This window comes from Microcaecilia unicolor, chromosome 9, assembly GCF_901765095.1.
Source record: "Microcaecilia unicolor chromosome 9, aMicUni1.1, whole genome shotgun sequence".
Classification (NCBI taxonomy): Eukaryota; Metazoa; Chordata; class Amphibia; order Gymnophiona; family Siphonopidae; genus Microcaecilia; species Microcaecilia unicolor.
Genome location: NC_044039.1, coordinates 148,074,913 through 148,102,586, shown reverse-complemented (window position 1 = coordinate 148,102,586; position 27,674 = coordinate 148,074,913). Strand labels below are relative to the sequence as shown.

The 27,674-nt window shown below is 42.1% G+C and overlaps 1 protein-coding gene across 3 annotated transcripts in view; it reads left to right on the top strand.

Annotated features, from left to right (window-relative positions):
* Nucleotides 1-633: 633 nt before the first annotated feature.
* The window catches only part of RAD51 (RAD51 recombinase), a 37,060-nt gene continuing 10,019 nt past the window's right edge, over nucleotides 634-27,674 (top strand). The window contains exons 1-7 of one of the 3 annotated variants that reach the window (XM_030215179.1): nucleotides 634-726; nucleotides 5,867-5,971; nucleotides 9,250-9,387; nucleotides 9,688-9,805; nucleotides 13,724-13,815; nucleotides 19,212-19,306; nucleotides 20,677-20,790. In XM_030215179.1, the coding sequence (XP_030071039.1) occupies nucleotides 5,891-5,971; nucleotides 9,250-9,387; nucleotides 9,688-9,805; nucleotides 13,724-13,815; nucleotides 19,212-19,306; nucleotides 20,677-20,790 (638 nt within the window). In that variant the 5' untranslated portion in view covers nucleotides 634-726; nucleotides 5,867-5,890. The other 2 variants (XM_030215181.1, XM_030215180.1) reach the window with 2 other exon arrangements.

The following is a 27,674-nucleotide window of genomic DNA, read 5'->3' as shown; positions in this document are numbered from 1 at the left end:
GATGGAGCTTCCAAGCAGTAGGCAGAGCTTGATGCCATTTAGTTCACCCAAAACAATAGCAAATGCTATTGAAAACAATAGCCAAAGATTATTAGAAATAAGGGACTGCTTATGTGTGGTCCATCTGTAGAAGGTCACAAACTAGTTCCAGTTGGATAGGCAGTGCCTTAAAAGGTGGAGGACAAAAGATTTTTTTTTTTACTTAACAGCTTTTTAATTTATTTGAAAGCTTCCCATATCTAGATATAAATATCATGAAATAAAAATGGAATATCACTAAAACAGCTTCAAAAATTATTGTAGCTGGTAGAAACAGCAATTATAAACTCTGTATTTTGTGCTAATTTTTCTACACTGTTCTATACAATACAGGTGGCCAAATTTCAGTGAGAATATCCTGTTTCCTGATGGGTTCATCTTAACTACTGACTAGATGACGACTGCGCACAGGGAACGGGAAACAGCGATTAACTAATTTGGCTTCAACATTTTGACGTAATGCCGACTCCTGTTTCTTTAATCTCCACGACTGCGCGCAGGGAATGGGAAACAGCGACTAACTAATTTGGCTTCACCTTTTTGACGTCATGTTTCTTCAATCTCTTTGGGCGTCCCGCTCTCTTCAAACGCAACTTCCTGTTTTCTGGCGGGACACTTCAAAGCGAGTGAAGGGGACGGGACGCCAGAAAAGGAAAGTTGCAGAGGTGTGTTGGTGGTTGGCTTCAGGTATGAGTTTGACGTTGGGGTTTGAGGGAGAGGTGTTGGATCGCGAACAGGAAGGAGAGGGGGGAGACGGAGGTAGCTCCCCTGGTTTCCGAGTGCGTATGAGGAGGGGTTTTCGCTCGGCGTGTGAGAGTCAGCCGAATGTGTTTGAATTGGTATCTTTGAACAGCTCACCCTTTACGGTTTTGGGTGTAGAGAAATAAGGAGTAAGGTAACAAACAAACCATGAGCAAGCTGCAAGTGACACTATAGGACACGAGGTATGTAAATGGAAGCTAACTCCCACATTGATCAACAATGACCCAAGTATATTGGTGGCTGCACGTTTTTGTAATGGTTTTACTAAAGTTTTTACTGTTGCAAGGCTTGGTAAGATGTGAGTGGGTAGCAGTGTCTTTGGATTAATATGGGAGGTTGCCTGCTTATCTATCCAAGCAGGGATACCAGCAAAAATTGACTTGAATAAGGCACAATAGTCTGAAAGTGGTCATGCTTCTACAGTGTACATTAAAGTTTCTGGTCAGACTACATAGGCTTGTTTGGGCTTTGTCTAATGTCTGCAATCATCTCCAATGTTGCTCTTTTTTTTTCTGGTTGAAGATATTTAGCCACCAAGGGCCAAAGATTTAAGAGAGAAAGATGAGATAACTGTTGTCACTGAGTTCCAGAGGGGTGTAGGTAAAACCCAGATCCTCCGGCTCCTCAGACCTTAAAAATGAATCACTAGTTTGTTTACAGTGCAGCAGTCCTTCTCCAAAGAAGGAAGAGAGCCTTTCTGCGCCAGTACTCATTTTCATAACCCTCTAATGTGCTGTATCTAGCAAACATTCACATTCTTCTGTAAAGGGCTAGAACCACTTTCGACAAGCATGATTTCCTCTCAGAAGGGTTGCATCCATGGATCCAGCACTCCTTCACTTCCTTTCTCCCCCCCTCCCCTCACCAAGAAGGGCTGCTTCCCCCTTGATGCTGCACTTATTTCTCACCAAAAAGGCTCTATCCTTCTGGGTGCAACATCTATTCATCCCAGAACTGCTCTATCCTCCTGGATCCAGCACTGTTTTCACTTGGAAGGGCTGAATTCACCTGGATCCTGCCCTTATTCCCCCCCCCCCCCCCCAAAGGGCTATATCCTGGATCCAGCACTCATTCACCTCCGCTGCAGAGAGGTGTGGTAGCCATGTTAGTCCACTTTTAAAGGTAATCAATAGAAATAAAACAAAATAAAACATGGGAAAAAAATAAGATACCTTTTTTTTATTGGAGATAATACATTTCTTGATTAGCTTTTGAAGGTTGCCCTTCTTCGTGAGATCAGAAATAAGCAAATGTTGGTAGATGACAGTATATATAAGTGAAACACCAAAGCATTCCAGTGACAGTCTAACAGGATGGGGGTGGATAGGTGAGAGGAAGAGTCGGGTGGCTGAGGGACAGGGAGATATGCATGGAGACAGGAGGGTGACAAAGCAGTACAATTTTATGGTTTATAATGGGCTAGAAAACCCAGATCTTTAAGTGTTCTGGTTTTGTAAAGTGCTGCCCCACGGGCGTGACATCTTTATTGGTACTAGCATTTTTCATATGGTGTCTATGTAAATTAGCTCTTTTCTTTAGCATCTGACTTGTTTCTCCAATGTACAGCCTTCGTTGCATTTTTTACACTGAATGATGTATACCACATTGGAAGATGAGCACATGAAAGATTCCTTAATGTTGAATATTTTTCCTTTGTGAATGACCGTGGGGTCCTGTGAAATGTTTTGGCATAGTTTGCAGCATGTATTTGAATCCAGCACTGTTTTCACTCGTAAGGGCTGCATCCACTTGGATCCTCCCCTTATTCCCCTCAGAAGGGCTGCAGCCCTTCTGGGGGAGAATGAGTGCTGGATCGAGGGGGATGCAGCCCTTCTGGGGGGGGGGGGGGGGTGAGTGCGGGATCGAGGGGGATGTAGCCCTTCTGGAGGGGGGGGAGGATGAGTGCCGGATCGATGGGGATGCAGCCCTTCTGGGGGGTGCCTGGTTGAGGGGAATGCAGCCCTTCTGGGGGGGGGGAGGGTGAGTGCCGGATCGAGGGGGATGCAGCCCTTCTGGGGGGGGGATGAGTGCAGGATCGAGGGGGATGCAGCCCTTCTGGGGGGGGGGGATGAGTGCTGGAGCAGGAAGGCTCCCTTCCTTCTTTGGTGAAGGACTGCTGCACTCTAAACAAAATAGTGATCCATTTTTAAGGTGGTACTCTGAGGATCTGGGTTTTACCTTCTTCCGTGCCAGAGACAGGTTTGGTTTTCAAAATAATCTATTTTTTTTTTTAGTTTAAAACCTTTTTTATTGAGGATGCACAATAATTACATGCTCATGTAACTCAATCACAACATCTAGGATACAGCCATCAATGTCAAGTACAATTGAACAACCATTCTCAACTTTTGTTGTACCATCCTATACCTACCAAAGAGTCTAACCCCCTCTCCTCCCCTCTCCCAATGTTCCCTTTATCTATTACTATCCTCCTCCCAAACCATCCCACCTCCTAACAACCTCCCTTGATCCACCCTCCTCAGCAACCCCCCTCCCCAAGAGTAACTCCTATCTCTCCAAAAGATATGTAAACACATCACTTCTCCATGTGCTTCACAGCACGTTAAGTACCAGGCTCTTGCCTCTCGCAGATAGGGTGTCTATATAGACCCCCCCACACCTTCAGAAATTTTTTTTTGCATTTTTGGGAGCTCTTAGACTCTCTCGCCTCCCACATCATCAACTGGTGCACCAAATTTCGCCAATGCCAATATTCCGGAGCAGCGTCCGATGGTCCAGTAATACAATATACACTTCCTCGCTAACAGGCACAATTTACGAAATAGCAAGGTGTCCTCCGCCGAGTTCCCACTAAAGGAGCCATGCATGTCCAATAACAGTTGAACTGGGGTACCCACTACTTCCCGTGTTAGCAAGAATGACAGATAATTTGCAACTCTACCCCAGAAGCCTTGCACCACATCACAGCTCCAGAACGCGTGATAAAATGTGTTCTCTGCCTGTTTACAGCGTTGGCACAATGGCGTTTGTATCCCTCCAACCTTTGCCAGTTGTACCTGAGTAAAATAAGCTCTATGAATTACTCGGAACCCACATTCCCGATATTGAGCACCACTCACCAATTTCGATAGTCCTCGTAGTTGTCGAAGAACATCCCACGAGGTCAAGTCTACCCCTAGATCACTCTCCCAGCGAGTCTTAAGTTACCTAAAATCCTTTATGATCCCGATAGCTCATAAAGTCTTATACATACTGGAAACAGATGGAGCGGTGTCGGATATTTCCTAAAAAAAAAAAGGAACCATCCGCCCAGCATAACGGGAATGTGCCTGGCCAAGTCAAATGAACATCTGGGTCAATAGCCAGCGCCTCCGACTTCTCCAAGTTTAAACGAAAGCCGGAGTATTCGCCATACTCTGTGAATACCTCCAATAAGGCTAACGGAGTCCACCGGTTTCGTAAGCACCACGAAGAGGTAATCGGCGAACGCTGCCATTTTAAATTTGACCTTACCCAGAGACACCCCACGAATAGCCGGTTGAGAGTAAATGTCCCGTATCAGTGGGCCCAGATACAAGGCAAAAAGTAATGGGGACAGAGGACAGCCTTGTCGGGTGCCCCTCTCAATGTTAAAGTTGTCCGAACAGCAATCATTCACCATGATTCTCGCCCTTGGTGAGGTGTAGAGCACCTTAATCGCCCCCAAGAACCAGCCATCAAATCCATACGTCTCCAAAACCGTAAATAAGAAATCCCAACTAACATGGTCAAAAGCCTTCTCTGCATCAAAGCTTACCATCAAAGACGGCTCAACCTCCATCCCTATCTTCTCCAGTGATAGCAAGATCTTTCTAAGGTTCTTCGATACAGAGCACCCCCTAACAAAACCTACTTGTGCCGCATGTATAATCCTCGGCAGCACCCAACTCATTCTAGTGGCCGAAATCTTTGCAAAAAGCTTCACCTCACAGTTCAATAGCGAGATTGGACGATATGACGCTGGTAAGGTGACATCTCGCTTTGCTTTGGGAATCAGTATAATCTGAGCCAGATTCAACTGGTTAGGGAGAAGCCCCTTCTCAGCCCAATCGTTAAATGCATCAGCTAACGGTGAAGCTAGAGCATCGCCCATCATTTTATAAAACTCCACCCGAAACCCATCCGGTCCAGGTGCCTTTCCTGACTGGCTGCTGCCAATTGCCCACTGAACTTCATCAGAACTTATAGATGCGTTTAACATTTCTCTCTCTTTCTCAGTCAGTTTTGGGAGTTCCACTCCGTCTAGATAAAGAGTACCTGGGAGGCCTGAGTTATCTTCCCTCTCATATAATTGCTGGTAAAAATCTTTAAAGATGTCTCGAATTTCAGAGTCAGAATGACATAATTTACCAATACGGTCTCTCAGAGCCACCACAACCTGAGAGGCCTGTTTCCGAGCTATCAAACGAGCTAGCATCTTCCCTCCCTTGTCTCCGTATTTGTATAGCTGGAATTTATAGTAAGCCTGCGACTTCACCTCTCGTTCATGAATTAGCGAGCTAAGGGCTACCTGGGCTGACAAAAGTTCCTTTCTCAATTGGACACTTGGCATCTCCCCAAATCTCTTACGCAGAGCACGCACCTGAGTCTCCAATCTCAGAATTTCATTGTCTCTTGCCCTTTTAAAGTGGCTCACATAATTAATAATTTCTCCCCTCAATACTGCCTTAGCTGCCTCCCAGAATAAAGTAGCACTGGAGGCTGTGTGCTCGTTAAAGAGTCTATACTCAGTCCAAGTAGCCAGCAAGCGCTCCCGAAACCCAACATCTCTAATCGGATAACTCGGGAAAGACCATGATCTTACTCTCGCTCCCAAACCTGCCGGATGCCAAGTTACCCAAACCTCCGCGTGATCGGAAATTGCATAAGGTCCTATCCGAGCCTCTCCTATACCCCCGAATAGCGAAAAATAATCTATTTTATGATGTGGCTACTGTAGTAGTAGTTTCATTGATCTGTGATATTTCATACATAGAACTTCTGATCTTTGAAACAGACTGCTATTTGGAATCTGGGTACTTAACTGTGCTGTCAATTACACTTGTGCTTTCCCTTCCTTTGTTAGGCATATTGCCTTCAGTACTTTTCAATGGCTATGCAGATAGAATATGAAACCAGCACAACGGAGGAGGAGGAGAGTTTTGGCCCCCAAGCAATATCCAGGTTAGAGGTATGTGGTGAGCATTTGTTTTGAGGTTTGAATGTACAATGGTAAAAAAATTTTAAATTCACTGTTGGCTCCAATACATTAGCCATTGCAAATTGCTATAACAGCACTTATTTTTCTGTTAGTGCTCTTTTCATACTTTTTAGTTGTGTGATTTGTGATAAGGTTTACAGATGTTATATTGTAATCTTGATATATACCCTTCACCATTCATCAAGGTAGAGCTGTACCAAATAGCATATTTTACTTTTGTCAGTTTATCAATAGTGAAAAATATTATTCAGCTGAATACAAATACCAAATACAAATAATGAGCATTGAACTTAACATAAGAAGTAATAAAAGAAGCAATGTGAAATCGAAGATAAGTGTTTATTTCAGTAAATTTAGTATAGTAGAGCCCTGGATTATTCATATTCGATATCAGCCGAATATGAATAATGTATTTGGGGCCAAATCGACTACAAATATTTGGTACAGTCCTACATCAAGGTGGTTTAAGGAAAGAAAAGAAGAAAACCCCCAATGTTTTCCTGTAACATCTACAGCACCTAACCCCAAATCTACTGTTGTAATTGTCTTTTGAACATAAGGCTAATACTTCTACAGGGCATGAGGTCTTAGATGAAATTGCCCCGCTGTGGAAAATGGAAGTATCTATGAATTATAGAAACCATTGGTACTACTCAGGTCTGCAATTATTAAAAGAGCAGGTCAGGTGGTATGATTGCTTTTGGTGCAAATATGGGACAGAGGGCTTATAAGAGAGATGTAAACTGATGCAAAAATGTCACAGGTGAAGCAGGCAAAACCAATCTTTTTTTTTTTTTTTTTTTTTTTTTGTCTGTGCGTGTTAAGATGATTGCCCTGCTTGGAAACTTTGGTCGTCATGACTTTATTTGAAGGGGGGGCTCGAATAGACTGCCGTTGGCACCCTCAGCAGATTCTTTTGCTACATTTTTTTGTACAGGAGATTGAGCAAGTACGCTCATCTGTTGTATGCTTGGATTTTCACAAAGAGGCTGTTCGAGTGTGTCTTTTGATAGTGTTGGGAGAACGGGAAAGGTGGACTGATTTTTCACCAGGTCTCATTGACCTTGTTGGAAAAAAACTTGCATCAGGTACATAAAACTAACAGAATTATGCATCCATTACCTTCCTGTTGATTGATCCATGGGTTGCTGCTGTTGCAATTCGTAATGGTGCAGCAGAGTTTGGACTCTGAGTTGATTGCCTGTGGCCTGGAAACATGCTTTGATGCAGCCTGCAATTAAAGGTCAGTTTTTAGATCCTCTTAAACAAGACCACTATAGGCCAATTTCAAATCTGTTTTTTTAACTAAGTTGGTTGAGAAGGTGGTTGTTGGTCAACTAGTAGAGTTTGTGGAGAAGATGGACATTTTACGTCCTAGGCAAACAGCCTTTCATCCTGCTTACAGTACAGAAACCACCTTGGTGGAATTAGTTAATGAATTGCAGGAGACTTTAGATCCTGATTAGTTGGCTTTGGTGATATCGCTGGATCTTACGCCGCTGCACGTCTTATATTCCGCCAAAACCGATATACTCATATCACCCCTCTCCTTAAATCACTTCATTGGCTTCCGATCAGATATCGCATACAATTCAAGCTCCTCCTCCTTACCTACAAATGCACTCAGTCTGCGGCTCCTCACTACCTCTCCACCCTCATCTCCCCCTATGTTCCCGCCCGCAACCTCCGCTCACAGGACAAAGCCCTTCTCTCAGTACCCTTCTCCACTACTGCCAACTCCAGGCTCCGCTCATTCTGCCTTGCCTCACCCTATGCCTGGAATAATCTTCCTTTACCCATACGCCATGCCCCCTCCCTACCAATCTTCAAATCTCTGCTTAAAACTCACCTCTTCAATGCTGCCTTCGGCGCCTAACCGCTCGAGAAATATAAAATACCCCAATCTATCCACCCTATCAGATTAACTGTTCACTCGTCCTCTAGATTGTTCACTTGTCCTTAGTTTGTTCTCTTGTCTTTTAGATTGTAAGCTCTTTGAGCAGGGACTGTCCTATGTTTGAATTGTACAGCGCTGCGTAACCCTAGTAGCGCTTTAGAAATGGTTGTTGTTGTTTGTTGCATTTGTTGTGGTGGACCATGTGGTGCTGTTGGATTGTTTGAAAGCTGTAGAGATAAGAGGTGTGGGATTGGTTTACCGATTTATTTTTATTTTTTTAAATAGAGACATACTTTCTCTGTGGTAGTATCCCAAACTCTGGAAGTCTTTACCACATATTAAGCGCTTGCTTAAGGCACACTGATGTGTAGCAGTGTTTGATGTTGCTCTCCCTGGGGATTAGTTGGTATGTTAGCCTTGGTAGCTATTGATTGATGATCTTGTGAGTGATGGGAGTATGAACTTTTCTATCATATATTGGAACATGTTTTTCTTTTTGGTTTTTTTGTTACATTTTATTCTTGTATGCACACCGTTATCTTGTATAAAGCTAAGTGGTATAGCAAATTTCAATAAACTATAAACTATTCAGAGGCAGTGTTTGCCAAATAGCTCTTTAAAAATAATTTTTGAAACTGGATTTTATAATCGGTCATAACATTGTAACTGTGCTGATCAAGTAATTGAGCAATGATGTTTTAAATATAATACATATCGATTCTTTATTTTCTCATATTTCCTACAAATGAGTTAAAACATTGGCCATCTTACAGAATATAATTATGCATATTGCATTTAAGGCCAAATTGAAGTGTAGAAAGTGTAAGTACAATCAAATCAGATCAATATAGATTTTCCAGATGCTTGGAACTTTTCAGGTGTTTGCTGTGTAACTGGGGATGCAGAAGATTGTAGTGTAAGAAGTATTATAAACAAGTTCATGGAGATTTTTGAAAACAGACATTTGAATTGATGGAAACTGTTAAACCAGGGTATAAATCAAATGAAACTTTGAGTTATTGTGTAGAAGGGGTAACACAATATGGGTCATCATTCTCAGAACCATACTTTATAATGTGAAGATAATTAGGGTAACACATTTTAAAGTAGGGTTTTGTGGGGGAGGGGGGTTAATTGTATTTTTATAGAAGACTTGTGCCTGTCATATGAGTTTTTTGCTGTCACTTTGTTTTTTACATTTGTGTTTTCAGTTTGGTTTTGGAAATATTTTTTCCCCTTGGTTATGCTGTACAAGTTTATCTTGATTGTATGAATGGAAAGTGGTTTTATTTGTACTTGTACTGGAGTTATTGTGAGATTCCTTTTTGTTCATATTTGTATTCATTTGCAGCAATGTGGAATAAATGCAAATGATGTTAAGAAGTTGGAAGAAGCCGGTTTTCATACAGTTGAAGCAGTTGCTTATGCACCAAAGAAAGAACTACTGAATATCAAAGGCATCAGTGAAGCCAAGGCAGATAAAATCCTGGTAAGATTTGCTTGTGAACCACTGTTTTGTTTTTCTGCTTTACAAGTGCTGATGTTAGACTAAAGATTCAAAGTTAGCCAGTTCCAAGAGGGGGAGGTCTTAGGCTAGATCTGGATTTCTGACAATCCCATCTTGGTGTGCTTGCTTAATGGAAACTGTTTTTAATGCAATTAAAAGTTATAAATCGGGATGCACTGGGCAGGACTAGGCGCCTCCATTTTCAAGGCGGCGATGCTGGAAGAGGAGGGAGTGTACCTCCGCTGTTCTCTTAAGTCAACAATCTTTTCCAACCTTATGTAGGCAGAAGCAGCCAAGCTTGTTCCTATGGGCTTTACTACAGCAACAGAATTTCACCATAAACGATCAGAGATCATACAGATTACCTCAGGGTCCAAAGAACTTGACAAGCTGCTTCAAGGTAAGATTTCTGTAACTATCATCTCATGAACATTTTTGTAGTGTATTTCTCTATTCTTGATAAACATCTCAGACAGCCTCTACTATCTGATACTTCTATGGAGCGTAATAATTCAGAGCTGCCGTTAGAGAGCAGATTCTTAATGCACCTTATTTGTGACCAGCAGCAGTGTAGTAGCTTCTGCCAGTCTTTAAATAATGTTAGTTGAGATAAACTAGGTTGGTGATCTGGCAGTGTCAACCATCTCCTATTGATTTTTTTCCCATTTTTTTTCTTTGGCTGTGCTGTCATTGTAATTGCAGGACATAAACCGTGAGGGAAGAAGGGTTCTTGCTGCTTTTGTGCACTATTAGATCCATTAATCTGCAGAAATCGCAGTATGTCAACATTTGGAAAAGGGGCCCGATGGGCCTCTATGGTCTCCACAAAGGCAAGGCTATGGGCAGGTAGACCTGTGTTCAAGTGTAGTTTGCTGTGCCAGGAAGACTAGAACGAGTTTCTAGGTCTTTGTGGCAGGGAAGTCCATGAACATTATTTGCAGACAAACCAACCATCCAAATACCTGATTTAGAATATAGCATTGTGCATAATCTATCTACAAAACCCATTTAACTATATACGTTTTATCCCATATGACCTCTGTACTAAATCATAACATCTCCATTGTGGGCTTCATATGTTTTCATACCTTTTTTACAAATAATTCTCAAGAATTCATAAGGCTTTCTACTAATTCTGTTGAATGAATCTATATATCTATTTCAGATTTCCAGTTCAGCTGCAAAACTAGTAAACCTTGCTCCATATATTTGTGAAACCAGCTTCATAGTACCACCAGACAATGTGGACAGGTTCCAAGATATTCGAGCATAATAATTTGGATGGGGATACAGCTGATCTAACTGTTCTTTTTTTTTTTTTTTTTTTTTTTTATATATCTATAAATTTTTTATTGAAAAAGAACAGAACATTTATATTTGCAATGTAGAAACTTAACAATTCTATGTAAATTGTTCCCCTCCCCATCCCCAAATAAACAGCCATAACAACTCTGAAACAAGGAATTATCCCATCAGGTCCCCCCCCACCATCCCTTCCCTCTTCTCTGTCCTAAATAAAAGTCTAGAGTGGGCTTCGATGGCAACACCAGTAGTTGGAACATAAGGACAGTGCTGGGCAGACTTCTGTGGTCTGTCCCAGAAATGCTAAAGAATGACCATGATAAGTATTTTAGATCATATTCATTGTTGGTTTAATCATGAATTAATAATGTGCGACTGGGCAGGCTGGATGGATCATTCAGGTCTTTATCAGCTGTCATTTGCTATGTTACTATGGTGTTATTACGTCTTCCAATGAATGAGGGGACTCAGTTTTTTTTTTTTTTTGAAAACTGGAAAAACTTTTCCTTATAGTTCACACCAGAGCAGTCTGAATGTGTGGGTTACGTTCCCCTGCCAGTAGATAGTGCTAGAGTAAAACAGCTCAGAGCTGACTTCACTCCCCTTATATGGTGCTGGTGCTGCCTTCAGCTCCTCAGTATTGCTCCAACAGATGGTGCAGACATCCTTGTGCAGCAACTGTCAATTAGCTGCTCTTGAGAAGGCTGTAGGCCCAGATTCCTAGTGGAACATAGAGTCTGGGGAATGCTGCAGGCAACAGTCCTTTGGGGGCTGATTTTTCCTTCCCCCTTGGGGACATACTAGAGGGCTAGGATTGGCAGAGGCTGCTACACAAGAGTTCAAGGATGCTTGAACGGGACTCAGGAACAATTTTCAATGGCCTTGCAGGCCTTAAAGGTATTACCCCAAGATATTGTTTCCAAGTTATCCCGTCGGGAGATCTTATCTCACTCCCCCTCATTAGCAAGTGGTATAACTAAACCTGCCATTGTGACATTAGAGTCACTGTGGGACATGGTCTACAGCACTCTACCATGCAGGCTGTGATTCATGAAAATGCTAATGATATTAAAGTTATTTCCCAAGCCGTTCTGATTCAAGCACAGGAGACTGCACAACAGTCCTCTAAGATAAGAAATATGGACTCTAAGATACAAGAAATGGGGTTTTTGGAAGCAGCCTTAGTTAAAGATAATAATTTCCTTCATAAATGCCTGGAATACCTGGAAAACCAGGTTAGAAGACTTAATCTAAGGTTTCTCAATTTCCCCAAGTCTCCACTAATTTCTCCTGTGGATATGGTGAAAAAATATTAGACTGCCTTGTGAATATAGTGATATATAAAAGTTGCCATTAATGTTTCCCTAGTTATCTGATACTTCCTAAACATAGGCATGCTGCTTCATGATTTACTAATCTAGCCAATAGGTTCTTTGTTTTCGTTTGGATGTTCATAGCACTTTCAAATAATAATGGAGGGACTTTTTAATTTGCCTGGATGCAGTGAGTCATGCTCAGACCTAGCAGCTGTTAAAACTGTCAGTTTTGGTTGATCCGGAAGCTTGATTTCTCCAGCTGTTCTGTTTTCATGGAAGTTGCAAGGGTATGTTATGACCCATTAAAATATCTAGTGCCTCTCACTTTCATCCCTCAATGTTGAGAGACTAAGACACTGGGAGCTCTTATCTGCTCTCTAATCTGAGATTGGACAATGGTTGACGACGTTTTAACGGTAAATAAAGACTTCTTGAAATTTAAAAAAAAAAAAAATGTTGCTGGAGCTTTTTTTTGTTTGACCAGCTCAGTTGAACCCACAAAATAATATATTCTGCTGTCTGGTTCTTCACAGAATAACGGGGATATTTTTTAGCTAGTGAGTTTGATATCTTTCCAAATTTTGTATCAGTCATTCTTTGAAATTACATTAGATGACACAGATCCAGAGGACAGGTTGATTTTAGGATTGAAACATGCATTCCACTCCCCTACCAACAAAAGATGATCACCAAAAACAGCCAGGTTTTTTTTCCCATAGTTCAGTAAATGCATTCTGTGTTAACAGTTGGGGAATAAACATTAGCTAGTAGAATCCACTTAGATGGCCATAGTGCCTGGTACAATTGCCTTGTGTCCATCTTTGTCAGATATCATGTATTTAACATTAAGGTTGTGTATGTATAAGTATATTAGCCCCCCCCCCCTTTAGTATTATGAGTTTAAATTTGTTTCCTACTCACCAGTTTTAATTCAAGATCTCCCTTTGTGTTTCCTGTAGAAACACATTGCATTTGTTGATCTGTCAGATAATTCAGAGTTATAGTTCAATTAGTATGTGAGGTTATGCCATGAATGTTAAAGGGTATTCCATCCAAAGAAATTAATATACTATGGTGACAAACTCTTAAGGGGACTTTCTAATAGAGTTGCACGGGGACAGAAAGTTCACCCATCCCCACAATTAGTCTTCCCCATCCCTACCTGCAGAAGTTAACACTATTATTTACTTGCTCACAGCCCTCTGTTTTCTCCCAAACCCAACAGCCTCCTGTGGCTTTTTTTGGGATGGTATTCACTATTCAACCAATGAATGTTCCAGCTGCCTGTCTGGATATTCCAAGCATCATGCTGGTGCTCCAGTCACCTCTTTATATGTTCCAAGCCTCATTCTGGAATTGCCAGAGATTTGACTTCACTCCCATGGGACTCCCACGGCAACTTCTTCCATCCTTGCAGGTTCCACTGGATTTCCGCAGTCCCTGTTCATGTGGAGCACTCTACTTCCTAAGCTCACTCAGCAGACTCTGATGGGGCTCCTCCACTGACTTTCTTCAGTAGTGTCATGTAGAACTCATCTTTCAAAAAATTGGGGGACATCTGTTCTAGGCAGTTGAGAAAGTTTACATTTTTTTAAAACTATTTCCAAAGTTAGTGTTTCTGTTTATAGGATCTCTTGTTTCCAATTAAATATTCTGCAGTTAACTGCAAGATTCCTGAAGTACCTGTGTTTCTTCTCTAGGTGGTTTTGAGACTGGCTCCATTACAGAGATGTTTGGGGAATTTCGAACTGGCAAAACTCAGCTGTGTCATACTCTAGCAGTAACTTGTCAGGTGAGTAGCCAATCTGATTATAAATTTATCCTGAAATAGTTGACATGACCCTCACTGACTACTAATTAATGGAAAAGCAGAACTGTCTGAGATGTACGTTACTGGAAGATATCTGCACCCTATCTAATAGTTCCATCAAGAATTTTCTGCTGTTTACTCCCATCTCTGCTTGCTTAGTGTACACATGCTCACACAGTGAGCCACATAATACATGACAACATAAAGAGACTACAAAAGTTTATCAGCAAGACACAGTATATTTGTGTTAGTATTGTTGAAATAATGAATGCCAGTTTATTCTGAACTCATTTAGGAGTAGTAAAGTTTGAGGGTATACTTCTTGCTAACTGTTCCTCTGATCTGACTGCTTTATTTATTTATTTTTTCTTTATGTATGCAACTTCAATAGTTTTAGGAGGAAGTGATGAGATTCTGCATTTCACTTCTTTCATTAATGACAAAACTTGCTTCTACATTCAGAACAATTTAATCATGAGTGTCTTAAGAAAATGTTACATATTCCGCATCTGTTTGTTTCAGAATTTCTGTACAGTGGTCCATGTCAGCTGAAAATTTTTCTTTTCACTGATACAGCCTTGGTAATTTGTGTATTATACTTGTCATACAATGGGGCTCATTTTCAAAGCACTCAGACTTAGTGTTACATAATAACCTATGGAACTTTGTAAGTGATTTGAAAATACGCCTCGGTTTATCTTGTTTTACTGCTACTAATCATTTCTGTAGCACTACTAGATTATGTGCAGTGCAGTACACATTATATGCAGGAACTTTCTCTCTCTCTAGAGGGTTCACAATCTAAATTTTTTTTTTTGTAGCTGGGCAATGGAGCGATAAGTGGCGTGCCCAAGGTCGCAAGGAGCTGTAGTGGGAATCAAACCCAGGTTACCAGGATCGAAGCCCACTGCACTAACCATTAGGCTGCTACTCCACATTCAGTTTGGAATCAATAAAGGAATAGTAAATTGCCTAATTCTTGAATGTATTTCTCTGCTGAGTGGCTGTAAAATAATAGACAATCGGAGCAGTTGTAGGCATCTTTTCTAAATGGTTGCAACTACTTTGTATTGCAGATCAAAACTAAATGCCACTAATTTTTCTCCTACTTAAATATGCTCAAGTATCGTTCCAAGCTTGCTAAGTTTTTAGCAGTCTTCACTCCCATTATCCTATGTTTAGAATACCCCACTCTCTCAGAACCGGACTCCTCTTTATTTCTCTTGTTCTTCATGTTCTGCTTAAGATCCTAGCTCCCTAGCACTGGAGTCTTTCCCTTACTGAACTCACTAGTCCATGTGCTGTTAGTGAGACTGAATTCTGCACCATTAATAGTTCCCCTCCCTTCACCCCAGCTTCCTGAAGAATTTCAGTGCAGCTTATTTTGTGTATGACTTTCTGCCAACCGAGAAAGCAATAGCAAATCCATATTCTGGAGAAGCTGCAACTTAGAATGAAGTTCCATTGAAATGCCCGAGTATAGACTAATCCAAATGTGATAAAATGAGAGTGAACCAAACTTTTGAAAATTTTCCTCGTAAAAATGTAAACAAATACCACGTAATTGACATAATTTCAAAAGTACAATATTTACAACACGGTTTATCTGCGGTTCAAAGGACAAAGTTGTGTCTAATAGAACTCCCAACACTTTGGATACAGTTTCCACTTCAATATGAAGAACCATCTTAGAATGTCTGGTGCACCAGAATGTTAAACCATAGTATCTTTGTTTTCTCTTGTTCAGTTGAAGACCATGTGCTTTACTGTAAGTTTCTAATAAACCAATAATGTTCCAGACCTTAAGAGGGTTTATCCAAATTTCCATTGGCACAAAAATCACCATATCAGCATAGGAATAAAATTTTATGTGCATTGTAGAAAACACTTCATAGGTATTAAACAGAATAGGTGGTGATGTTGATCCTTGAGGAAGCTCACAATTAGGAGCCCTGCTTGAAGATAATACTTTCTTCATTTTGATTCTGTATAGTTCCTATTCAACAAATGCTTCTTAAACCAATTCAGGACAGATCCTAGGATTCATAAACTGCTCAGTTTTTATACAGTAAAATTTCATAAACCATATCAAATGGCGCACTTAAATCAAACTGGAGAAGTCTTCCTGGATATTCAGTAGAAAAAAAGACTGCTTGCAAGCAGCAATTCCACTGGAGACAGGTTCATGGTGGTGTGTTGGGTGGGGGGTGTTACACCTGGGATGGCCGTCTCTCCCCCTCTCAATTTATGATGGATCAGATTGGAGGAGTGTAGGAGTGTGGTGATGTGCCTTGGCTTCCCCTCACTACATTGGGGGGGAGGGGGACCTACAGAACCAGTGAGCTGACAGTTAAAAAAAAAAAAAAAAAAAAAAAAAAAGTAACAAACGATAGGCCTTCCCACTGCATGGGGGTGGGGGGGGGGGGGTGACTTCTGGAGTTTCTGACCTCATTGCTGCTGCTCCTGTTACTGTGGGTGGCTTTGGCAGGGTAATAGAGGGAGTGCGGTGCCCTGATCACAGTGCATCAAGCATCAAGAAGTCTGCCCAGCACTGTTCTTGTACTAAGTTCTTAAGCTAACGTCGAAGCCCCTTAAAATTTACACTCAAGCCCATCCCTATCTATTTAGTCACGATCAGGGCATTGACCGTAGAAGTCTGCCCAGCTCCCGTTTCCCAATTACCGGCGTCGCCACCCAATCTCCGCTAAGATTCCGCAGAACCATTCTTTCTAAACAGGATTCCTTTGTGTTTATCCCACGCGTGTTTGAATTCCATTACCGTTTTCATCTCCACCACCTCTCGCGTGAGGGCATTCCACATATCCACCACCCTCTCCATGAAAAAATACTTCCTGACATTAGTCTTGGCCATCAACCAAGGTGATGGCCATCATGGTTGTGGTCCTGCACAGAGAAAGGCATTCTGGTTCACCCTTAGGCTGATTTGGGCGAAGTTGGCTTGAGGGAGGGATTTGCTTGAGGCCTCAGAGCCTGTGGTCCAGGTGTTAAAGAACATAACTAGGTTGTCAACCGTGCCAAGAGCAGGCTTGTTCTCTTTCAGGGGATCAGTTGCTTGGTCCACTTCCATACCATACAAGTTCACATCTTCCTGATGAAAGTCAGTGCATTGAATTTGCAGGAACAGGGTCACAGGCTGCTTAAAATAGTCAGGCCTTAAGCTTGGTATGACTATTGGGTCTTGGGTTTCATGGTGGCAACCATAGAAGTGGTCCCATAAGCCAGGCCCCTCATGTGCCCTCTTCAACATTCCCTTCTGACCTGATGGTCACTTTTCAGGACCTACATGACTTACATGACCTACATGGGAGAGTTGGCCTGGTGGTTTGAGCTCTCGTCTTCTCAGGAAGACACTCCTAAACCCCAGACTTGGATAGTGGTCACCACAGGCTGGGGGTGGCACAGGGTAGGTGGTCCTAGGAAGAGGTGGCGTTGTAGATTTAACAGGCTAGAGACCAGAGCAATTCAGTTGGTGCTTCAAGCCTTCCTGGGCATCGTGCAGAACAAGTTGGTGCATATCTTGTCCAACAATGTAACAGTGGTGGCATATGTGATCTACAGGAAGGAATGCATGTGACAAGGGAAATGGCAGTGTTTTTTGCCTGAGTGGGTGCAGTTCGCCTCCCTGTGGCTTCTGGACATCCAGGTGCTTCTGCGCTACCTCAAGGTCACTAATGACTTCTGGATATTGGATCGCCTTTTCATCCTTTTTGGGAAACAGAAGCTGGGCCTCATGGCATCAAAGGCCACCGTTGGCAAGAGGTTAAAGGAGACTATCGCTTTGACGTATATGCTAGAGGGTAAGCGGGCCCCTTTGGTGATGAAGGCTCATTCTACATGATGGACAGCGACGTCCTGGGCAGAATCCACTTCATTGTCCCCAGTGGATATTTGCAGGGCAGCGACATGGTCAACTCTGCATACATTTGCAAAGCATTATCGGGTGGATATTGTGGTCCGTATGGAGGTGGGGTTTGGGGTTTGGTTCTCTATGCAGTGGGGCCAGGGTCCCATCCTGTTTAGGGATTGCTTTTGGTTATCCCACATGTCCTGGAATAGTGAGGAATAACCTAATGGAAGGAGAAATTAGGGCTTACCTGATGATGATGATTTTTTTTCCATTAGTTCTTCACACTGTTCCAGGAGCCCACCTGGACTTCCTGCTATGCTCTTATCTTTCTACGAGGAGTCCGGAGAACTTCTCCTGGTGTTTTGTTTGTTGTTTAGAGTTGTTGTGGAGGTGTTTCTTTGGTCATATTCCTTCTGCTTGTCTATGCAAATATTAGAGAACTGGGCTGGCTGAGAAAATACATGTAGCACATTTCTGGGTTTTCTGTCTCCACCTGATGGTTGATGGACATAACTACCCACACGTCCTGGAATAGTGTGAAGAACTAATGAAAAGAAAATTATCAGGTAAGCCCTTATTTTACCTTATTCAGCTCCTGACTTGGACCTTTATGCTGTTTCCTGTTTTTCATTTTTAGTTTCCTGTTTTTCATTTTTTCATCAGTACCTCTGGTAATTATAAGTAATTAGACTAATTATATGAAGAAGGAAGAAAAGTTTGTTCCTCATACAAAGGTCACAGAACAGAGAGAAGGCAGAGAAAGAAAGAATGAAAGAAAGATTCATAGTTATAGAGAATTAGTTTCTACCAAGGGGGGGGGGGGGAGTACTCCCCCTGGAAGTAGGCTGTGGCAAGAACATGAAACTCTCCTGCCATCCTGACTATTTCAGAGTTCCTTTGTCTGCAGCGTGGTTTTGTAGGCTGTGGTGAGCATCCACCTCTCCTCTACCCTGGACCAATCATAGTTGCTGCATATGTGCTGGAGACTTGCAATTGGTCCTTGCCATATCTTTTCTCAGTAAATCACTTTTGTTACAGGATATACCAGGTATCTGAGTTGCCAGTTGCCTTAGCAACATTTTCACCATCAGAGCATGTGACCAGCCAGAAATTCCTTCATGTGACTGATAGGAAAAGAGAGATGGGGGATGGGAAATAGTGCAGTATACCTGAAGTAAAACTTTATAGCTTATAGCTAAAATTATAGACAAGGGACACTGAATCTGCTAATAGATTTTGAACTTCAGAACAATTAAAAAAGCAAACCAAAAAAAAAAACCCATATAATGTTAATTATAGATTTGGCAAGGCTATTAAGAGCTGTTTTAGACTGCAAAGCAAATAATGTTCTGTGCACTCGAGAGCCCAAGATTTGTTTCTATGGGCTCTTCATTATTGCTGGTTCTGAAAGAACGGCTTTATGTCCTGCCCCACCTCTCCACAGTAGGCCTAATATATTGCAGTCTGTAATTTGACGCTTCTACTCTCTGCTTTCCATTTTTCCTTTTAGCTCCCCATTGACCGAGGTGGAGGTGAAGGAAAGGCCATGTACATTGACACTGAAGGTACCTTTAGACCTGAACGTCTGCTTGCTGTTGCTGAAAGGTGCGTTCATGTACTTGAGTTACTTATGTATATCCTGACAAATATTACAGCTAAATCTTTTTTTTTTGTTGTTTTATTTTTTGTTGATGAGCAGCACTGAATCAGGCCCACAAGTGTATGACGTGGTCAGCTTTCCCAGAGCTCAGTATTGGTGTAAAGTTCTCAGTATGCATGGCCCTTCCCATGCACAGTAGTCCCCTCAGTTTTGTGTTTTCTATCCTGCTAACTAGACTTGAAAATGGCTGTCAGATAATTTTTGGAGAATATACTTTTCTTGTTCTTACAATTCTATCTTCATCATCCTTCAGCCTTTATACTTAATTCCTGTAAAAAAAAAAATTTTTTTTTTTTCATTTGGGTTCTTCAGCGCAGAGCCATGATGCAGCTTATATGAGGTTTCAGGGCCTGGCCTACTTTGCTATAGAACAATAGCCAAGCATGATACCTGTTAGATATCTTATTGCTGGCTCTGAAAGTGTATTTTTTTCAAGTGTTTACAGCAGTTTGCCTGCATGTTGATTTGTTACAGGAAAGCTTTTTGTAGATTGTGTTTTTATGGTTTTTCTGTTTGTCTTGGTTTTATCTGATTACGTAAGTATACTTGTAAAATGCCCAGGAAGGTAGGCAGGCAAAATATAAATATAATAAAATAAATTTGCCTGGAACCTACGTACACTGTATTTCAAACAAACAAAAAAAACTATAAAAAGCTTGTTTGCATGACTCTGTCAAACCTTGAGCTAGATCTTGCACATCTTTTCTTGTCCCACACTAAAACTGGTTGAATAGCTTCTGCATATTTCAGTTCAGTTCAAAAACCACTCTGTCAGCATGCACCTTAGTACAATTAGTGCTTACTGTCACCAGCTTCTGTCATTTTTGCTGTTACATACCAACATAGTCTGTAAGTAAAAACTCAGTTGTTTGATTTTCATTAGTATTATATGCAAAGTAATTCCTAAAGCAGTAGGGTAAAAAATAATAGTAATTTGCTACTCTGTGACCCAGAGAAGGAACGGAGAAGCTAGAGGTGTGGTGCCCACGGTGACAGGGACACAAACTCAGATGTTCTACTGTGTGACACCTGATCCTCAAAATGAGACATTGACAGTGTCTACTACCATGTAAAATAAGTCATTAGTTTACAGACTAGCGAGAACTACAGATGGTGACTTTTTCATAAGAGCACTTCCTTCTTATGTATTGAAGTTCATTGTACACCATTCGTCTGTTATCAATGCTGAAGATTGCATGTATGTTTACATTCATCTAGGGATGATAACATTGAAAAAGGTGCTAAAAGTTAGTGTCTGAAGCTGAACTCTGGGAGCTTTTCATCGAAACAGCCTTTCCTGTCACTCCTTTTCCAGGTATGGTTTATCAGGCAGTGATGTTCTAGATAATGTGGCATGTGCTCGAGCATTCAACACTGACCATCAAACCCAGCTTCTCTATCAGGCATCTGCCATGATGACCGAATCCAGGTAAGAATTAAGTCTTTGTTCCTCTGATTGTTCTACAGAAAGCAGTGCTCCAGCATGAGAAAAAAAATGGGCTTCCTGTTGATCAGGTATGGGTGATAGCTAAGCATTCCTAGTGTCATCAGGTAAAACAGAAGGCCTAGGTTCTGCATCTGAGAGAACATTACTACTACTACTACTATTTAGCATTTCTATAACGCTACAAGGCGTACGCAGCGCTGCACAAACATAGAAGAAAGACAGTCCCTGCTCAAAGAGCTTACAATCTAATAGACAAAAAATAAAGTAATCAATTAATCTGTACAGGAAGGAGGAGAGGAGGGTAGGTGGAGGCGAGTGGTTACAAGTGGTTACGAGTCAAAAGCAATGTTAGAGGTGGGCTTTCAGTCTAGATTTAAAGGTGGCCAAGGATGGGGCAAGACGTAGGGGATCAGGAAGTTTATTCCAGGCATAGGGTGCAGCAAGACAGAAGGCGCGAAGTCTGGAGTTGGCAGTAGTGGAGAAGAGAACAGATTAGAAGGATTTATCCATGGAGCGGCGTGCACGGGAAGGAGTGTAGGGAAGGACAAGTGTGGAGAGATACAGGGGAGCAGCAGAGTGAGTACATTTATAGGTTAGTAGAAGAAGTTTGAACAGGATGCGAAAACGGATAGGGAGCCAGTGAAGCGACTTGAGGAGAGGGGGTAGTATGAGTAAAGCGACCCTGGCGGAAGACGAGACGGGCAGCAGAGTTTTGAACCGATTGGAGAGGGAAGAGGTGACTAAGTGGGAGGCCAGCAAGAAGCAGATTGCAGTAGTCTAAATGAGATGTGACAAGGGTGTGTATGAGGGTTTTGGTAGAGTGCTCGGAAAGAAAGGGGCAGATTTTACGGATGTTGTAAAGAAAGAAATGACAGGTCTTGGCGATCTGCTGGATATGAGCAGAGAAGGAGAGAGAAGAGTCAAAGATGACCCCAAGGTTTTGAGCTGAGGAGACAGGGAGAATGAGAGAGCCATCAATAGAAATAGAAAACAGGGGGAGTGGGGAGGTGGGTTTGGGGGGAAAAATGAGAAGCTCGGTTTTGGTCATGTTTAATTTCAGGTGGTGTTGAGACATCCAGACAGCAATGTCAGACAAGCACGCTGAAACTTTGGTTTGGATGCAAGGTGAGATATCAGGGATCGCAAGGTAGATTTGGGAGTCATCAGCATAGAGATGGTAGAAAAAGCCATGGGATGAGATTAATGAACCAAGGGAAGAAGTGTAGATAGAAAAGAGGAGGGGACCAAGAAAAGAACCATGAGGTACGCCGACAGGCAGAGGGATAGAAGTAGAAGAGGATCCACCAGAGTGAACACAAGGTGTGGAGGGAGAGGTAGGAAGAGAACCAGGAAAGGACAGAGCCCTGGAATCCAAGTGAGGACAGGGTATCGAGGAGTATGCTGTGATCGACAGTGTCAAAAGCAGCGGAAAGATCAAGAAGAATGAGGATGGAATAGAGACCTCTGGATTTAGCCAGTAATAGGTCATTGGAGACTTTAGTAAGTGCAGTTTCGGTTGAGTGGAGAGGGCGAAAACCAGATTGTAGTGGGTCAAGAATAGCATGTGAGGAGAGAAAATCAAGGCAGCGGTGGTGAACAAGCACGCTCAAGTAATTTGGAGAGAAAAGGGAGGAGGGAGATGGGTCGGTAATTAGAGGGACAAGTAGGGTCGAGTGAAGCCTTCTTAAGAAGAGGTGTGACCATAACATAACAAGCCCTTCCTTAGCGTCCCTCCGGACCGGACCAGGATTGGACTGATGGGTTGTGCTCGCCTACCAGCAGGTGGAGACTGAGAAAAAACTCTGACTCTAGAGAGCCAATAGGAGCCCTGGCCATGTGACCTTAGCCTCAGTATTTTCTCAGTCTCCCAGCAGGTAGGAAGTGAGCCCATTAGTCTCTCTCCTTTTCTCTTTAGATATTACAGATATTTGTGATAATTCTTCTGTGCCTGGAATCTTATTTAGAGGCTTGACAGGGTTTCCTTTCTCTTCTTTCTTTGACAGCCTCGGGGGTGTTAAACTCGGGTGTCTCGAGTCCACCCCTCTTCCTCCCCATCTCCCTGGCTTAGCAGGGAAGGGCCGTCCCTTTCTCTGGAAAGGTGTACCGTCTTTGGGAGAGGCAGCCACTTTTAACAGGCAGCTGCTTTAAAAGAATTAAATCAAATAAAAGGAAATTCAAAGAAGCAGCCTTTCTTTCCCCAGACTTCTAACGAGCAGGCAGCTCCAGTGTTTTATTATGATTGAGGGGTTATAAAAAAAAAAAAAAAAAAAACAGAAGAAAATAATTCAGTGTCTGTGACTTTAAACAGCGATTTTTCTCGTCAGATTTAATTTCCTCCATTTTCTTGCGTTTTGGCGGCGGCAGTTTAAACAAATGAAAAAAAAAAAAAAAGAAAGGTGCGAACCGCGTAAGCGCGGCCACCTGTTTTTTCCGATATGGCTTAAAAGTTCAAACAGCTGCTGTCGGTCAGCGTCGCGCAGTTCACGCAACCGGAACGTGTAAATTTTGCTCTCCCTTCAAGGTTTCTTCGGGTCCGGTGCTGCCTCCGGTTTTTTCGGGGCCTTTTTCGCCGGCTGTTGTTTCTTCGCCGTTCCACTGAGCTCCGCTTGTTCGGAGGTGTCGGGCACGCTGTCGACGATCGCCACAGGGCCAGTGGCGCGAACGGCGGCCATTTTGTTTCTCCCTCCATCTTATCAGTCAGGGATCTCTCTGCTGAAGGTAAGGCTGCAGTTCATAGAGCAGTTCGGCTCCAAGATGTGTACACTTTTGTATGTGCTGAACGGCGTATTCTAAAATGCTCTTCACATCAGCAGGCAATATTTGGTTGAAAGGGGGCTCCTTTCATATATGGATGTATAACAAGCTTTTCTTCTTTTAAATTTCTATGTATCACAGGGCTGTTAACACTAGTTTTTTCTGGTGCTCAGTCATTTTTCATTGCCTGGTGGAAAATCTACATCTTATCATAATATCATAATTCATTTCAAGCATTTTCCTCAATAGCTGTAGTATTATACAGTGTTTTAAGAACTTTAGAAACTTTCTCTATAGGCATAGAGTAAATTTCTGTCTTTCTCATTCCCTGGTGAATAGGACTACATTGTCTAAGAGTCAATTGATTGATACTTTGCAATTCTGACCATAATATCTTAGTTCTTTTCAAGCATTTTACTCCATGCCTATGATGTTATATAGTGTTTTAAGAACTTAACAGACAATCACTCTCAATGGCTGTAGTGTTATACAGTGTTTTCTTTTTCCGACTTTACGAAGCCTTCTCTAGAGGCATACAGTTTATTGTTCAGATGCCATGGGGATATATCAGCTCTTTCATATTCTCTGAGGGACAGTCCTGTCTACCAAGCTCCCAATCACTCAGCTGCCTTAGCAGGCATGCTTTATTCATGTCTTCCCTTCTTTTCCAACTGCCTTGAAGCCTCTCATATTTCATTTTAGCTTTCTTCTGGTTTTTACAGGACATATGGTCACTTAGAGAATAAAGTCATCCTTTCACTTAAAGATAGTGGACGGTCCTCAAACCATCTACTCGTGTTTGTCTCTACTCTATCGTTCAGCATTGGCAGATTATAAACATCCTGGTTTGGTCCAGTATGCCTATACATACCATCTGCTATCTCTTCCTCTTCCTTAGAGACCTGATGTTATATCAAGCTTTCTTGAATTCAGATGCAGTCTTGTCTACACTGCCTTCACCAAGTGGCTGTGGCACAACTTCATTTTTTTTCGTTACAGGTAATTTCCAAGTTTGTCCTTTTTCATTTTCATTCTATGCGCCTTCACTCCAGAGTGTTCTTTCAATTGGAAGGGGATTCACTCACTTCCTGTGTATTTATGCCATAGGTACATAAGTATGGTTATGCTGGGTAAGGCCTAAAGTCCATCAAGTCCAGCATTCATATCTAATGGGCATAGGTACATAAGTTTTGCCATTCTGGGGAAGCTCAAATGTCCACCTTTCTACAGCCAGAACAGCATTAAAGTTAAAAAAAAAAAAAAACCTCTCACGAGAGTATCGAACAGAAATCTCTGCTGCAAAAGCAAGGCTTTGCAGTAATTCTGCAAACTAACGCATACAATATTTGCCATGGCTGTTCACCACTAGGAACACTGGGGACCCTGGGCCTAGGTTCGGTGTTTTAACCTGAAACAAGCTCAACATTCATATCTATTGGGTGTGAGTCTAGTACTACTACTACTACTACTACTTAACATTTCTAGAGCGCTACTAGAGTTACGCAGCGCTGTACAAATTAACAAAGAAGGACGTTCCCTGCTCAAAGGAGCTTACAATCTACATCTCAGTGAGGGAGGACGCATGACCGTGGTACGTGGATTAGTGGTATGTGGATTAGGGAGATCCAAGAAATTACAGGCCGGTGAATCAGACGTTCATACTGGGACAATTTTTTTCTTTCCGGAGCGTACTACCATAGCTGGTGGACTCCTATATTCAGAACTTTCTATATTCAGAACTTACCCAACTATGGAACGCCATAGAGATAGGGTTGGAGTTTGTAGCCCTATTTAACTGGTGTCCTTGGTCACCCTTCCTCTTCTCCTCAGGATCCAGAGAATGGCTAGTTTTTTGCTTATGCATTAACCGGTCATTTTCAGCAGTACTCTCTCTTCCGTTCTTTTATAGATCTAAGAGGATGTTCATTACGCTCTTAGGGTCATTTCATTCTTACCTAGACGACTGCCTAATTGGAGAAAGTCTTATCAGCAGAGTTCTCAGGTCACGCACCGGGTGTTGCATTTCTTACAGTCTCTGGGTTGGGTGGTGATTGTAGCCAGGCCTCTCATTTGATCTCTCATCAGATATCTCTGATTTTCTCTTTGTTTAGTCAGGTTGGCGCACAGTCTTTTGTCTCCTCTGCAAACATCCCAGTTTATATTTTTCTTGGTGACCTTGGGCCTTCGGCCATTTCCTCGCTCTATTCTGCAGAGTGCAATTTTACTTTCTAATGCCCAAGAAGGAATTTTCCTTCATCCTATTGCGAATCTCAGGGTCATCAATCGCGCTATTTAAGTGTCATCTAGTTATCTCAAGAACCTTAGTTCTGTCATTGGGATGCTTCGTGCAGTACACTTTTTGGCAGAAGCTTGTTTGTATATATTTTTTTTTTTTCTGGGGGACCTCAGCAATTTTGTTTTCCCTACTGACAAACAAGGCGGAGAGAGCTATGTTGGTCCTTGCCATGGCAATGGGTTATGTCATCCGCCAAGGAGGAGTTAAGAGTATACTCTTGAGTTTGTACTCATTTTTTCTTAGTTGTGTCACCCTGCATTTAGGTGAATGGACTCTCATTTTTTCAGCCTTACTTCCTCACTGCGACACTTCAGGGCTATCTCTTTTTGCCTTCAGGCTCACAAACATTTCTTGCTTCTTCCGTTCAGCAACAGTCTTGACGGGGGCAGGGACAGATGCCAACGTCCAGCAGGGGTTTTTCAACCTTCTTTATGCGTTTCTTCCGTCATCTCACTAGGTGTTTACGCAGAACCAAGGCACCCTTCTACATCCGGACCCCCAGTCACTCAAATTTATGGCGTGGTTACTGGGTCCGCAACATCTTTGATATTTTCGCAGGAAGTACTTCAAGTTTTAATTGCTTCCAGACAGAAATCTACATTAAAGTCCTATGAATCAAAGTGGCGACAGTTCACTCTGTGGTGCTCCTCTCGCCACTTCATTCCACAAACCATATCCATTTTGCATGTTTTGGAATGTCTTCTGCATCTTGCGAAATCTTGTCTGTCTTACTCATCCATTAGAGTTCATTGGGCAGCTCTATCAATGATGCATGATACTGTTGACAACCGCACGCTTATGCAGCATCCACTGTCAAAGCGGTTTCTTAAAGGAGTCCTGCATCTGTACCCCCCGCTTCGTCCACCAGCTAGGTGAACTAGGTGAACAGACTCTTAAAGTTCTGTTTTCTAGTAGCCATAACTTTTTCTATAAAGTTTTCCTCTTCAAGCAGTGTTTCCTAGTAACCATGGCAGCAAGTAGATCTATGTGTGGAATACTTCTACGGCTGGTAACTTCTTTTCGGTCTGCTGTAGTTTAAAGTTTTCACCTTTCCCAATCGGTTTTTTCTTATTGGTTTTGTCCTTCTAGCCAGTAGGCGTAAAAGTTTTTCATTGTTTCTAACCCGCTATATCACGAAGGATCAAGGAAATGAGAATGTCTATTTCTCTTCTCGCTGAGAGGGCAGTTCCACAGCGTATTACAACATATTCCACAACTTCAGAAGCGGGCTCTATTCTTACTATGGCGATTTTTGGTGCTCTCGGTGCACATTGGTAAGTTGGCAACTTAGTCCTAGTTTCATTTTATTTTGCTCATTGGGACACACTACATGTTAGTTGTCGCCAGGTGGCCTATGCAGTTTTCATAGGGTCCCTCCCTTCAGATTACTGCTTTGGTACTTCCCATCAGTCCAATCCTGGTCCGGTCCGGAGGGACGCTAAGGAAGGAGAAATTAGATCTTACCTGCTAATTTGCTTTCCTTTAGTCCCTCCGGACCGGACCAGGCCCCTCCCATGTTCTCTCTACTCTTTAGCTTCTTTTATTAAGTAGGAAGTGTATTCAGTAGGAAGTGTATTCATTCCTTTACGATTCGTGGAACAATACTATATATATACAGAACTTTACGTGGTCTATATCACTTCTCTGGTGGTTGCTGGTGAGCTCAATTGCTGGAATCTATCTATAAAACCTTAATACGCCATACCACTTCTCTGGTGAGAGTTGTGGCTGAGCTCAGTTGCTGGAATATCTATAAAACCTTAAATATGATTTAACACTTTTCTGGTGAGAAGTTGCTGGTAAGCTCAGTTGATGG